Below are 12,673 nucleotides of genomic sequence, written 5' to 3' on the forward strand. Positions count from 1 at the left end.
TACTGCAGTTTCATCCTCTTTTCCTCCCTCCGAGGCCCTCTGTCCTGCACTGGCCATTTCTCCTCCAAAACACTAGACATACTGTCCTCTTTGTCATCTGCTCACACCCACCCCCCTTCTCCCTCCCTTGGCCCCGATATCCATCCCCCCATACTCTCCACCTCTCCCATTGCACCGGACGGGATCTCTAGAGTCACCCACACAGTCAACCTCTCCATCCTCATAAACCGTCTCCATGATACCCTTGACATTACGGACATCACACTGGTTTTTTTGGTCTCCTTCCTTTCAAACAGACCCTCCCAAGTACAATTGGGTCCTTTTCTCTCCACCACCTCACTCTCTGCCTGTGGCGTCCCTCAGGGCTCTATCCTATCACCATTTTTTCCAACATCTATCTAGCCCCTTTGTCCCACCTTATCTCCACCTTCTCCACTCATTTCCAGTGGTATGCAGATGACACATAGCTCTCCTTTAAGCTGCCATCCTCTTCATCTTTCATACTGTTATTGCTGTTCTTTTGTAGTTTTCTTTCCTATGTCCGCCTCCTTGCCCAATTTGTCTTGTGGCGCCTGGAAACACTTTTGTATGGTGCCTATACACATGTCCAATAAAATTTAAGAAATAAATAAATAAAAAGGTGGCAGCTGGTACATAGGAATGGACACAACAAGGGAGCATATCGAGACCCAATTCAACAGAAGAACCCCCACCTCCAATACGATCCCTCGACCAATGTCTTAACCTTATTTGAAGAAGGGGATCTTATGAGAAGAATCTAATTGAAAGCCAACAAACTGGCTTCCGAAAAAGGAGCGAGCACGAGGAGTAACATCTGGTGTCTGCTCAATTGATTCATTCCACCTTAAAAACGAAAGGTTCTAAATGACAGCTGTTTCATCAATTACGCTGGTTCATTTGACACAGTCATGCAAAATAGACTTTGGCAAAAATGTTGAGAAATGGGGATTGGACACCACACATCTTAAATTAGTAAAAGAACTTACCACCAACACCTCAGTCCAAATTAGATTGAGCAGAGAAAGGCTACCCTCTCATTCTATTATCACCAATCACAGACATAAGCATGGGTGAGTGCTTGCCCGAATGCTTTATCATGTATACGTCTTTGAGATATTACAAACAGGACTGCCTTAATTTTCCTCTATGCATTGGGAGTACGCCAATCTGCTGGCTTTCATACGTAGATGATTTGATCATAATGGATTGCACTGCAATTGGATTCCAGTTTAGCCTATAGGTACTACATAAATAATTTTTAGAAAATAATCTTTCACTTAATTTAAAGAAAACCAAAATGATGACATTTCAAGCCAAAGGGAAAAAGCAGAACGATTTTATTTGAAAAATTGATGGCCTCCCTATTGAAGTCATCAATCAGTACATTTATCTTGGGGGTCCCATCTGTTGGTCTCCGAATCGTCTCGACTTGGCAGAGTTTATTACTCGAAAAACCTTGAAGATTTTGTTTAGCTGTTGGAGCTTTTATTACGACTATCAGCGGATGCTCTATTGAAACTCATAAATATATATAAGATGAGCAGTGTTCTGGAAGCATTGTTGGGACTAGAGGCATTCCCAGAAAAACATGTCACTTAGTTAAGCATCTTGGAAGGGAAATTATGGCAGATAAGCATGTGTTTGGCTTAATCAACACTGATTGAAGCAATTTGCTGTGAACTGGGTCATACCTCCCTACTTACATCGTGGAAGGTTGCACATAGTTCTTTATATTTTAAAATCTTTGTTGCAACTGACAATAAACATTCCTTATATAGTTTGATTAAAGATCATTAATGCCCCTCTCTAATAGTTAAGTATTTTATATCAGCTGTTGAATCATTCCATAATAATATAGATTTCCAATTGGAGATTCCTTTCAACTCGGGCTTACCACTTAAGAGTATCAAAGAGAAACCTATAGTTTGGGACAGAGGCACACATTTGAATAAGCTTTCTACTAAGTGCACCTTCGTGGAGTATGTTAGACAGGGATTCCGCTTTGGTAAGCCTTTTGTTTACATTGTAAAAGTGAGAGACCCATAGTTACGACGTTTTATTATGTTGCTTTGTTTCAACTTATTGCTTGTTCATGCTCGCATTGGGGCATCGTCTAATGTGTCTTATTAACAAAGACTTTGTCGCCTGTGCCATCTAGAAGTTGAAACATCTCGCCATATCCAAATCCTTGTGTTATTCTGAATACGCTGCATTGTAAAGGTTACGCAAATTACATTCGTATGGACTAACAAATTTAAACTTTTGGGCATTGCCGTTTTCAGCAAAAATTGTAATTCCTGCAGCAGCCCATCATATAATGCTTGAAATTGGAAAACATGTTATTTCAACAAGAGCAAGCAAACTGGCTTAAATCATTTGTGTCATTTTATTCTTGTAAATTGATTGATTTTATGCATTAATGTGTATAATTTTATAATAATGTATTAATGTGTTAGTTTATAAATACACTTTTCACATGATTACATATTATATAAACATATTCCAATAGCAAGAAGAAAAAGAAAACCAAATTACATAGTCATAATTAAGATTCATAATACTTACTAAAACCATATCAAAACACCTAAAATTCAATAAATACAGTAAAATCTACCCTGAGACATTATCCTATGTGCACCCATAAATATCCAATCTACATTTAATTCCATAAACCTCTTGCTATGCACAAGAATAATTCTCGGGGACTACAGTTGTCTCAAATACAAATACCCAATAGTCTCTCAATCACTAACCACACATTATATATTGCTATTAAGCATTTCAAATGTGTGGAAATCAAGTTCCGCCACCAAAATATTTCCTCCTTTACATGCTCCATATTATGTACATACTTCCCGTAATAACTTTTGTTGTTGCCCTGACTCAATTATTTCTTTGTCCTCACATAATCTACAGAATCGCTCCTCATCAGTTAGTTTATCTATTACCCCAGTGTTTTCCAGTACTGGTAGATAATCCTAATAAGTAAAATAAATTGTTACAGTCTAATGCCTGGACATAAATTTAAATACTGTTGAGGCTTTTTGTGTGTATAAAGAATATGCTTCACAAAATGATCTTTTTTTAGTTGTTCTAGAGGAGCATAGTTATCTATCCAGTCAGCCAAGTCAATTTTCCTTGACAAAGCAGATTTAACTGCTGGGGAAAATATGTCCTGGTGACAGCTCCAGTTTATGGTGTAGAGGAAATTTTCAATATTGGTTTTTAAGAGCGATCTCTTAGATTCCATACGCAGTTCTTGCCACAGAGAGACCAGCAATTGGTTACAAGAGGTACTGTTGAGCTTCAAAAAAAATTTGGTCCTTTTCTTGATCACCATTGATTTCAGGGATAACAACCCCAGTTCAAGTCTGATGATGGCCATCGGGATACAGGTGGGGAGGCCCAACACTTTTTTCCAAAATTTACCCTCCACCACCTGTAGCCACTTGAGATCAATTTTTTGGAGGGCCTTGAGGCCATAAATCATCATAGTGGCGAAAACCTGCTGAAACAATAGTCAAGCCGCCCATATGCTAAATCCCCCAGGGGTCAAAGTAAAACGATAAACCAAAGCCATGATTTGAGCTGCTCTAATTAACTAATTTTTTGGTATGGCTAATTTGGATTGTGACTAATTTGGTGTAAATGTATTTTCTGTAAACTTGAATAACCTTTTTATTTTAATAGTGATTCTCTTTATAGCTTGTTATATTATAAGCTATTAAACGAAATCCACCCTCATTGTAATGTCTAGAGTTGATTCATACATAATAACAGTGTTATTCATGTATTTCACACCACAGTGTTATTTGTCACTCAATGTACTCATGACAACTTATTAGTCACCTCCCATGTTACCTCTCAGTATCAAGGACTGATGATGCTACTTGCAGTGCCCTTTCTGTGACATCGCTTATGTTGGTGTCCAAGTATGTAAATCAGGGCGTTTTGTATATTTTTTGTCCCACAGGGCCTCGACAGAGCACTGACAGATGAGTGTCCTGCATCAATAATGGTCCTATAGTTTCTTTTGAGCTGTGTATGGGTTAAAATACCCTCTGCCACTTACTTACCCCAAAGGTGGATAAGAGGGGGAGCGAATGACACCGTATGTATGGAACCATGCATTTTGTAAAGTTGGCCACCCTAGGTGTGTATGTTTTTTAAATGTGGAAAATCGCAACGTCCATGACTGGACCTAAATAAAAAGAAATCGTAGCTAGCCGTGTCTGAAAGTCTCAAGTTTACCTGCAACTAATCATTGTAAGATCAGAACTACATAAGCCCGCAGTACGCAAGTGAACGACACACCACTGAGAGATTCAAAATAGGGCAGAAAACACAAACCTGAAGTGACTATCCTGCTGCATCTCTGTGCGACACTACCCTCGATGTGCCCTTAACCAGAGCACCCATAAGTGAGCGGGGCGACTGCATATTGCTTACCTTCGAACTAGAAGCCGTTTATGCTAAATCTCACCTTAGTTGAATCCTGCAGTGTCATATTTTTCTTGTTATTTTGTTTTCCAAGTGATAAAAACAGTTGCTGGTGTGGGATCAGGCAAAGGTTGAGAGTTCCGCATCTGACACACAACTGAAAACAGCTCCCTCCCAACGGGTCCGGCTACTACAAGCGGGCAGTGAATGAAATACTAGCCAATGGTGCACTAAAAAAACCTTTTCTGTAAGGGTGATAACAGCAGGAAACGTTAAATCCTTCGACCATAGGGCCACTTGCTTTGGGACAGCCGCCTAACTCTCGTCTGCGCATGTGCAGTAAAACAACGGATTCTGTCGGGTTCCGGGTGTGTTGCGCATGCGCAGGAAGGCAGTATCTTTCTAACGGTCGGGATGCAGATCCGTTTTCCTGAACTGATCTGTCAGCGTCTCCTTCTTGATCATGCTCAGTTGTTATTCGGTGCATAAACCCCTGAAATAAAGCAGACCCTTGCTACTTGCATGATTATTATTAGAGTGGGCAGTGTGAGCTCTTGGACGTCTCCGGAGGGAGGGGGTTCTGTCGAACCAGCTTTTCTCGGTATTGCTCGTAGGCAAGGAGTGCTTTCCCCTCTCTGTTTCGTCCCAAAACTCGGAGAGGTCTCTCTCCCATTTATACTTCAAAAAGAGTGCTTGTGTTCCTTGTTTAATCTCTGTGTGCTGTTTACGAGACGCGAGGGAGTTTTGGGGTTTTAGGATTTTTTCATCTGGCTTGTTTCCTTCTATCTAAGAACTAGTCTCACCTCCGACGTTACATCTGAACATCTAAAGGACTGAAGTGAAAAACGAGCAAAAATGCCCCATCAGGGTTCGTCGGAGGTGAGTATCGCGTTTGCTACATACATTATGTAGTCTGTCAGTATTTACTTATTCGTATTTTTAAAGCGCACATCAGCCCAAGGGCATCGTGGCGTATGTAAAAATGCAATTAGCACATTGTAGATACAGTACCAATTTGTGAAAGTTTTCACCAGCGTTTACTGTAAAACTATTTTCTCCAAGTTATTTAAATGGGTAGGCACTATGATTGCCCCCAACCCGCCTTTAATGGTTTTTGTGGTGCGGTTTCTGTCACATGACTTGACTTCCTAATAATGTCTTGAATTTGTATTTTAAATGTATTGTGTTTATAGAATTTGTTGGGTGATTTGACTTATGGGCCTACTTGCAACCCAGGGTGGGTTGACTGCACTTTTATCTTGTCTTCCCTGTTCATACTAGTTGTTATGTGTGCCGACGGGCCTCACCCATACATGCACTCGCACACACATACAGGGAGGACGCGGGGCGCGATGTTGCCTGGTCCGCGTCCCGGCGGGAACTGCCGCACGGGCGCACTTTATTGCAACAGCGCATGCGCGGGCCACAACGAGGCTCGCGCATGCGCGCTATCCGTAACTCGGGACATCACATCCCTTTTCAACTTTAACAAAAATGGAACACAAACTTCCGGGGTGCGTGAACCCCAATACACTAGGTGGCCTTGAACACGGCCCTTAGCAGTTACACTTACGTCCCACCAGGTCTTCTCGGCTCAGTCCCCCGAGTCCAGTACATAGTCCTTGAGATAGCCTGGCAACCTCCGCTCTCGGCGCACTGGATATCTTGGCGGGGTCCCAGGCCGCGTGGGACATCCGGGTTCGGCTCCGGTGGGGGCTTGGTGCTCGTTCTCCCCTTGCTCCACGGTTGGTTCCTCCGTTCTTGTGACTTCCTCCGGAGCTTCGTTCTCGACTGGTGTTTCTATTCTCTTGAAGAACGACCGGTTGCGTGTGACAGTCCCTCGATCGCAGGCCGCCGTTACCATCGTGCCCTTCACGTGTGTTACCTTCCACGGGCGTGGCTCAAATGGGAGGGACAGTTTTCCTTCAGGGTGTCGATTCCTGACCAACACCGTGTCCCCTACAAACATTTCTTTTTCCTGCAACCCTCGTCGTTCACTTTCCTTTTCGTTGCGTCTGACTCGCTCCTCCCGAATCTTCTCATTGTCAATAATTCCAGGTGGTCGGCCTTCTTCCTCCGGTAACAGTCCTCTTGGGCATCGTCCGAACAGGGCTTCCGCGGGAGCCACTCCCGTGGACTGGTGAGGCGTCGTGCGGTATTCCCTTAGAAATTCCACGAGTTTTCTCTCCAAGTCTGCCCCGCTGCTGGCTGATATTCTCAGGACCTTGTTCAGGGTCCTCATCATCCTTTCCGCTTCCCCATTGACCCGTGGCCAGAGTGGGGACACCCTGCAATGCTGAATTCCTCTTTCCCTGAGGTAGGTGGCGAATTGGTTGCCAGTGAACGGCGGCCCATTGTCCGAGCATAGAAGGTCTGGGAACCCGTGTGTGGCAAACATCTTGTCCAGTGCCCTCGTCGAGAATTCAGTCGCCGTTGATTCAACCACCTCTACCTCGGGGTATCGTGACCATTGGTCTACTGCTACCAGAAAGTACATTCCCCTTCCTGTTGATCCGAAGTCTACGTGTATTGTCCCCCATGGTTTCTGACTGCGCTCCATGGATCGGATCGGCGGAGCTCGGTCGCCTGGGGTCGCTGCCTGACACTCTATACATCTTTTTACAAAGTTCTCTACCCGTTTCTCCAAATCCGGGAACCATACTTTGGCCCTTAACCGTGCCTTTTGTTTTGACCACTCCCTGGTGACCAACGTGCGCTAGTTCTAGCATTCGGGACCTCAGCGTCCGTGGCACGACGATTTGGCGTCCTCTCAGTATGAGCCCGTCGTCCGAAATGGAAAGCTCCTCTCTCACCTTCCAGAGCGCTTGGAGGTCTCTCTGGGCCTCCTCTTGTCGGCGCGAGTTGTCACGCAGCACCTCTCTCCAGTCACCGCTTCTGATTGCGGTTCGGACGATGCCGAAGACCTCGTCGTTGGAAGATTCCGTCGATATGGCTGCTCTTGATATCGCTGTCGGGAGAGACCCTTCCACCATTTGACACAGTAGTCCGTGACAGTCACTCGCGCCAATGTCTGTATCCGGATCCTCTTTGTTGGGATGGCGTGACAAATAGTCTGCCGGATTGTTGGTGCCTGGCCTGTATATCAGTCGTACCCCATACTCCATCAGAGCCAACATCCACCTTTCGATTCTGGGTGGTGGTTTCGATGACACACCTGCTAGTATTGGTAATAGAGGCTTGTGGTCTGTCACCACCACCACAGGTTTGCCTAGGATGTATAGGCGAAAGTGGCGGCAGCCCCACAAGATGGCCAGTGCTTCCCTTTCAATCTGTGAGTATTTCATTTCTGTGGTGGAGAGGGCTTTGCTTGCGTATGCGATTGGACGCATGTCCCCGCGTTCGTCAGGTTGCAGTAATACGGCCCCAACCCCTACCGGGCTTGCATCTACCACCACTTCGGACTCCACTCCAGGGTTGAAATACGCCATGGTGTCACCATCGGACAGGGCGTTCTTCAGGGTCTGGAATGCCTCTTGCTCCTCGGCACCCCATTTCCATGCTGTGTCGTTCCTCGTCAGCGCCCGGAGCGGCTCCGCTGTCAACGCTAACCCTTTGATGAACCGCCCACAGTATGTCACCATCCCCAGGAAGCTTCTCACCTCGGTGGGGGACTGTGGGGCGGTAGCATTCTTGATGTCCTTGATTTTGGCCGGGTCAGGTGACACGCCGGCTGCGTGAAAAATGAAACCAAAAAAACCTCTGCGGTCTTTGAAGAACTCACATTTTTGTCGATGTAGCGTGAGGCCTAGATTTTTCAGCCTTTGGAGGGTGCTTTCCAGCCTCTTCAAGTGCTCCGTTTCCGAAGCTGCGAATACCAGGATGTCGTCACTCATGTTCAATACGCCTTTGAGGCCTGCTAGGGCTCCTCGGATGGTGTTTTGGAACACTTCGGCGGCTGACGAGACCCCGAAGCTTAGGCGTTTGAATTGATAAAGGCCGTCGTGCGTTGTGAACGTTGTTATGTACCTCGAGTCAGGGTGGAGCTCAAGCTGATGGTACCCTGCTCTAAGGTCTAGTTTAGAAAAGACTTTGGCCCCTTGTAGTTCTCCAATTATGTCGTCGAGGGTCGGTGTTGTGTCTTTCCCTCTTAATCGCCGCATTGGGCAGTCGCATATCGACACATATTCTAACCGCACCGGGTTGTTTTGATTTGGGCGTCACCTCGATCAGAGAGACCCACGGCGTCGGCCCCTCTACTCTCTCGATGATGTCCATGCTGACAAGGGAACGAGTTCTTCCTCCACCTTTTCCCTAAGGTGGAAAGGTATCCGCCTGTGTTTGAGGGCCGTGGGCCTGATTGATTCATCAATGTGGAGGCGCACCGGGGGCGCTTTCAATTTCCCAATCCCCTCGAAGATGCCTGAGAATTTGCTTAGCAGTGCCTCAATGGCTATCTGATATACTTCGTATGCGAAATGGACGAGGTTTAGGGCCTCGGATGCGGCACAACTGAGTAGGGAGTGCGGGCTAACGTCTGTGACGAAGAATCTGGCCTTGATTGTGACTTTCCCCCTTGACACGGGTGCCACAAATGCTCCCTTGAGGGGCAACGGAGTGTCTCCCCCAAAAGTGAAGATTTTTGCCATGGATTTGTCTAGTGTTGGGGGGCCTGGGAGTCTTTGGTAGTGCTCCTCTGCGAGAACGCACACCGATGCGCCAGTGTCGATGAGGATCTGTGTAGGCACCCCCAGTATACTCACTTCGCACTTGGGTTGTCTTTTCCTTTTGCTTTCCGATGCAATGTTAGAGATGAAGAAAACTTCGTCTTCCTCGTCTTCTTCTTCTTCCTCTGCGAGCTGCAGCTTTTGGATTTCTCGTTCGAGCGCCGCGATGCTCCGCTGTCTTCTGAAACCGCTGCCCCATGCTCTCGCGGGTCCTCTCTGCACAGGCACCGGAGCAGGGGCGCGGCACATACGGGCATAGTGTCCTTGTTCATTGCACCGTCCGCAGGACCTACCCTTGGCTGGGCACTCCTCCGTGTGTGGCAAGTCATATCCACAGTAGTTGCAGGATGGTCCAGAGGTGGCAGGGGAGTTGTTCTCAGATGACTTTGGGGTCCATTTTTCTCTCGGTTTGGACCGTTTTCTTATGGCATATGCTCCATCCCGTGTGCCAGGGTGGTCCGCTGCGTCCATGTTCGCACCTCTGGATTCGGCCAGCTCATATGTCCGGCCACTGTCCTGTATTTGTTATAGTGACCATCCTGGCTCCCTCAGTATTTGCCGTCTCAGTTTACCTGAGCTGCACCCCTGGATGACCTGGTGCCGTATCATCGACTCCTCGTTGTCCCAGCGACACGTGCTGGCCATTAGTGTTAGCCTTGCACAGAACTGATCAAGGGATTCCTCCTCCCGCTGTTTCTCCTTGGAGAAAAGGAATCTTTCATAGTCTACATTTAACTGGGGTATGAAGTGGTTTTCCAATGCAGTCTTTACTGTGGTGTACGTGACTATCTGCAGGTTGAGTGATTCGTATATGCGCATCACGTCTAGCCCAGCCGAATACAGGAGCGTCGCTCTTTTCGCATCATCATCAGTAGTCCCTGTGGCTGTAAAGTACATTTCTAGTTTTTTCACCCATAGTAGCCACCTGGGGCCTAGCTTGGACGGGGGGCCAGATGCATCAAATTCCTGCATGGGCAGTAGCGACCCCTGTTGAGTCCTTACCACCCTTGTCGCAGCTTCTGTTTCACCCTCACTTCCCGCCATCTTCACAGGTCGCACAGGCACCTCTCGGTGATTTAGAGGCCGCAAACCTGACTGGGGTGGGGTTCCACGTACCTCCGACTGCGATTTACCAGGTTATCTTCACTTCTTGGTTTCAGCCCAACCACCTTGCGCTGTCTGTGTTGTTGTGATCGTCCCCAGGTTATTAGGGACCGTCGGGGTTCCAAAAATTGATCGTATCCTCTTGAAGTGGCAGCGCACGAGCACCTTCTCAGGCCGCTACTGCTACGACGCGTGGAGTGTTTCTGCTGGGTCCGCTCCGTGCCACCGCGTAACAACGCAGATGTTTTTTTTTTCTCTCTGCGCCCACGTATTGGGCACACGTTGCGGCGGTGATCCCGCCTCGTCGCCAGTTGTTATGTGTGCCGACGGGCCTCACCCATACAGGCACTCGCACATACAGGGAGGACGCGGGACGCAATGTTGCCTGGTCCGCGTCCCGGCGGGAACTGCCGCACGGGCGCACTTTATTGCAACAGCTCATGCGCGGGCCACAACGAGGCTCGCGCATGCGCGCTATCCGTAACTCGGGACATCACACTAGTGTCATGCGATATTAATAATATAATAATTTGGCACTTATATAGCGCTACGGAGCGCTGCTTATTATTACCCACGGTGTGTGGTGCTCATTTATCGACCTCGGAAGGATGAAAGGCTGATTTTGGCCCCGCCGGGATTCGAACCTGCGATAGCAGGCTCTGCACGAATGTCAAAGTGAGCGCTCTACTCACTGTGCCACTTGACCGGCATGATGATTCCGTATGGTATTCCTCATTACTCCAACATGTGACAGTCCATAATAAATTAGGTATTTTACCTCTCCACAAGTGATCACAACTGCTGCTGCTCCTTCACTGTCCGTGGTGAAGCGCCTCCCCTTCCAATACTGAGAATAAGGGAGAGGCTCATTCACAACTCTTCCTGTTATTAGCCGAGCCATATTGTCACTACGTGGTTGGTGCGTGTACGGTCGGTGATAAGGAAGAGTAGCACTCGGAGAAATACCAAACCTTTATCCATCAAAACCATATAACATAGTGAAGGCAGGGGTGGACTGGGAACTAAGAGGCCCTGGAAATATTTACTTTGGACCAAAGAGGCCCTGGAAGTAATTTTCAAAGTGGCCCCATATGACACATTTTCAGCAAGCCCAATGCTTTCCCTATGAGAACATTTGGAAATACCACAAAAGAGGCCCACGGTGCAGAGGCCCACCGGGAAATCTCCAGAGTTCCTTATAGGCCAGTCCACCCCTGACTGAAGGCAATGTAACGCTCTTGTTTATTGAAGCAATTTCATCTTAAAAATCTCAGTTGCACATTAAAACCAGCACACCCTTCCCGAAACTGCATTATTTGTCATCCAACGGAGCCAAGCAGAGGTGAGAAACAAAGGTTTGTAGAGCTCCACATGTTGCTCATGGAGCCTGTCCTTGGGTGGTAGCGCCGTGCGGTATAAATCAACATTAACATTGTGGAATTTCACCTACGATGCTGCCATAGCTCTAATGGATCTAACTTGCATGCTGGGTGGTGAGGGGAACGTAGATGAACGGCTGCTGCCATGTAGACCACAGAAATCTTGCCCTTAATCTTCCTCCTGCGGGGTGCCAATGTGGGTTTCTTCCATCTCATCAGGGACCAAACATCACACAGTGTCTCCCTGATTTCCAAACATTGGCTGTCCTAAGAAGATGAAGAAAGAGTACTCGCCTAATAGGTGTAACACCCTTTCCTTCTATGACGGGGATGAATGGAATGTAGGCAAGATAACCTTCAATTCTCTGGAAGGTGGAGAAAACCTTTTGGACTGAAGGCATGATCACATTTCAAAATGGAGGCATTTGCTTTGATTACCAGAAATGATTGCCTACCTAGGAGGGCTTCGAGTTCTTCAGGCCATCTAGCACAAGTGATTGCTATGAGGAATACGTTAAGGAACTGCACTTAAGATCTTATAAATTAAGAGGCTCAAATGAGGGCCAAGTCTTCAAAACAAAAGGAAGGGCTCAAGGAGAAAATGGGTATCTACTGGCTTGAAATGACCAGTTGAAGCATCTTAACCCAGAAACCAGGATGGCGGCAACCTAAAGCAAAAGGGTTGATGGCTGGAAGGTTTAGAATTAATCTTGACCTCGTTCTGGCAACCCTCCAGACTATAATTCTTCACCTGCCAAGCCATTACAGAAGGGGGACATACCATATTCAAATCGTGCTTGGTCCCACCCCAAAAGGGGCAGTTCAGCCCCCAACTTCTAGGTCACATCCCTTATGTATGAGACTACAAGCCTCCCCAGACATGTTTCGGTCTCATTGGGCGTCATCAGTGAGGATATCTTGGGTCTCAAGGCCCATCAGACCGGGAACCCACGTGTGGGCATACCCGTCCCACTTGGGGGGGACTAAATCAAAACAAAAGAGGTGATGGCTGCAACCCCACACTAAGGGTCCCTAAAAGCTTTT

General features: G+C 47.0%; 2 protein-coding genes across 5 annotated transcripts in view; one reads left to right on the forward strand and one right to left on the reverse strand.

Moving 5' to 3' along the window:
• LOC138583262 (zinc finger protein 436-like) overlaps positions 1-4,858 on the reverse strand; it is a 253,278-nt gene extending 248,420 nt beyond the window's left edge. The window contains exon 1 of one of the 3 annotated variants that reach the window (XM_069655341.1): positions 4,505-4,858. In XM_069655341.1, coding sequence (XP_069511442.1) covers positions 4,505-4,528 — 24 coding nt within the window. In that variant the 5' untranslated portion in view covers positions 4,529-4,858. The remainder of the gene's footprint in view (positions 1-4,504) is intronic. The other 2 variants (XM_069655343.1, XM_069655342.1) reach the window with 2 other exon arrangements.
• A 23-nt stretch (positions 4,859-4,881) lies between these two features.
• Positions 4,882-12,673, forward strand: part of LOC138583263 (zinc finger protein 1 homolog) — a 371,722-nt gene continuing 363,930 nt past the window's right edge. For both annotated transcript variants that reach the window (XM_069655344.1, XM_069655345.1), the window contains exon 1: positions 4,882-5,340. In XM_069655344.1, coding sequence (XP_069511445.1) covers positions 5,317-5,340 — 24 coding nt within the window. In that variant the 5' untranslated portion in view covers positions 4,882-5,316. The remainder of the gene's footprint in view (positions 5,341-12,673) is intronic.

The sequence above is a fragment of the Ambystoma mexicanum genome, chromosome 3q (genome assembly GCF_040938575.1).
Source record: "Ambystoma mexicanum isolate Mex_15411 chromosome 3q, UKY_AmexF1_1, whole genome shotgun sequence".
Lineage (NCBI taxonomy): Eukaryota > Metazoa > Chordata > Amphibia > Caudata > Ambystomatidae > Ambystoma > Ambystoma mexicanum.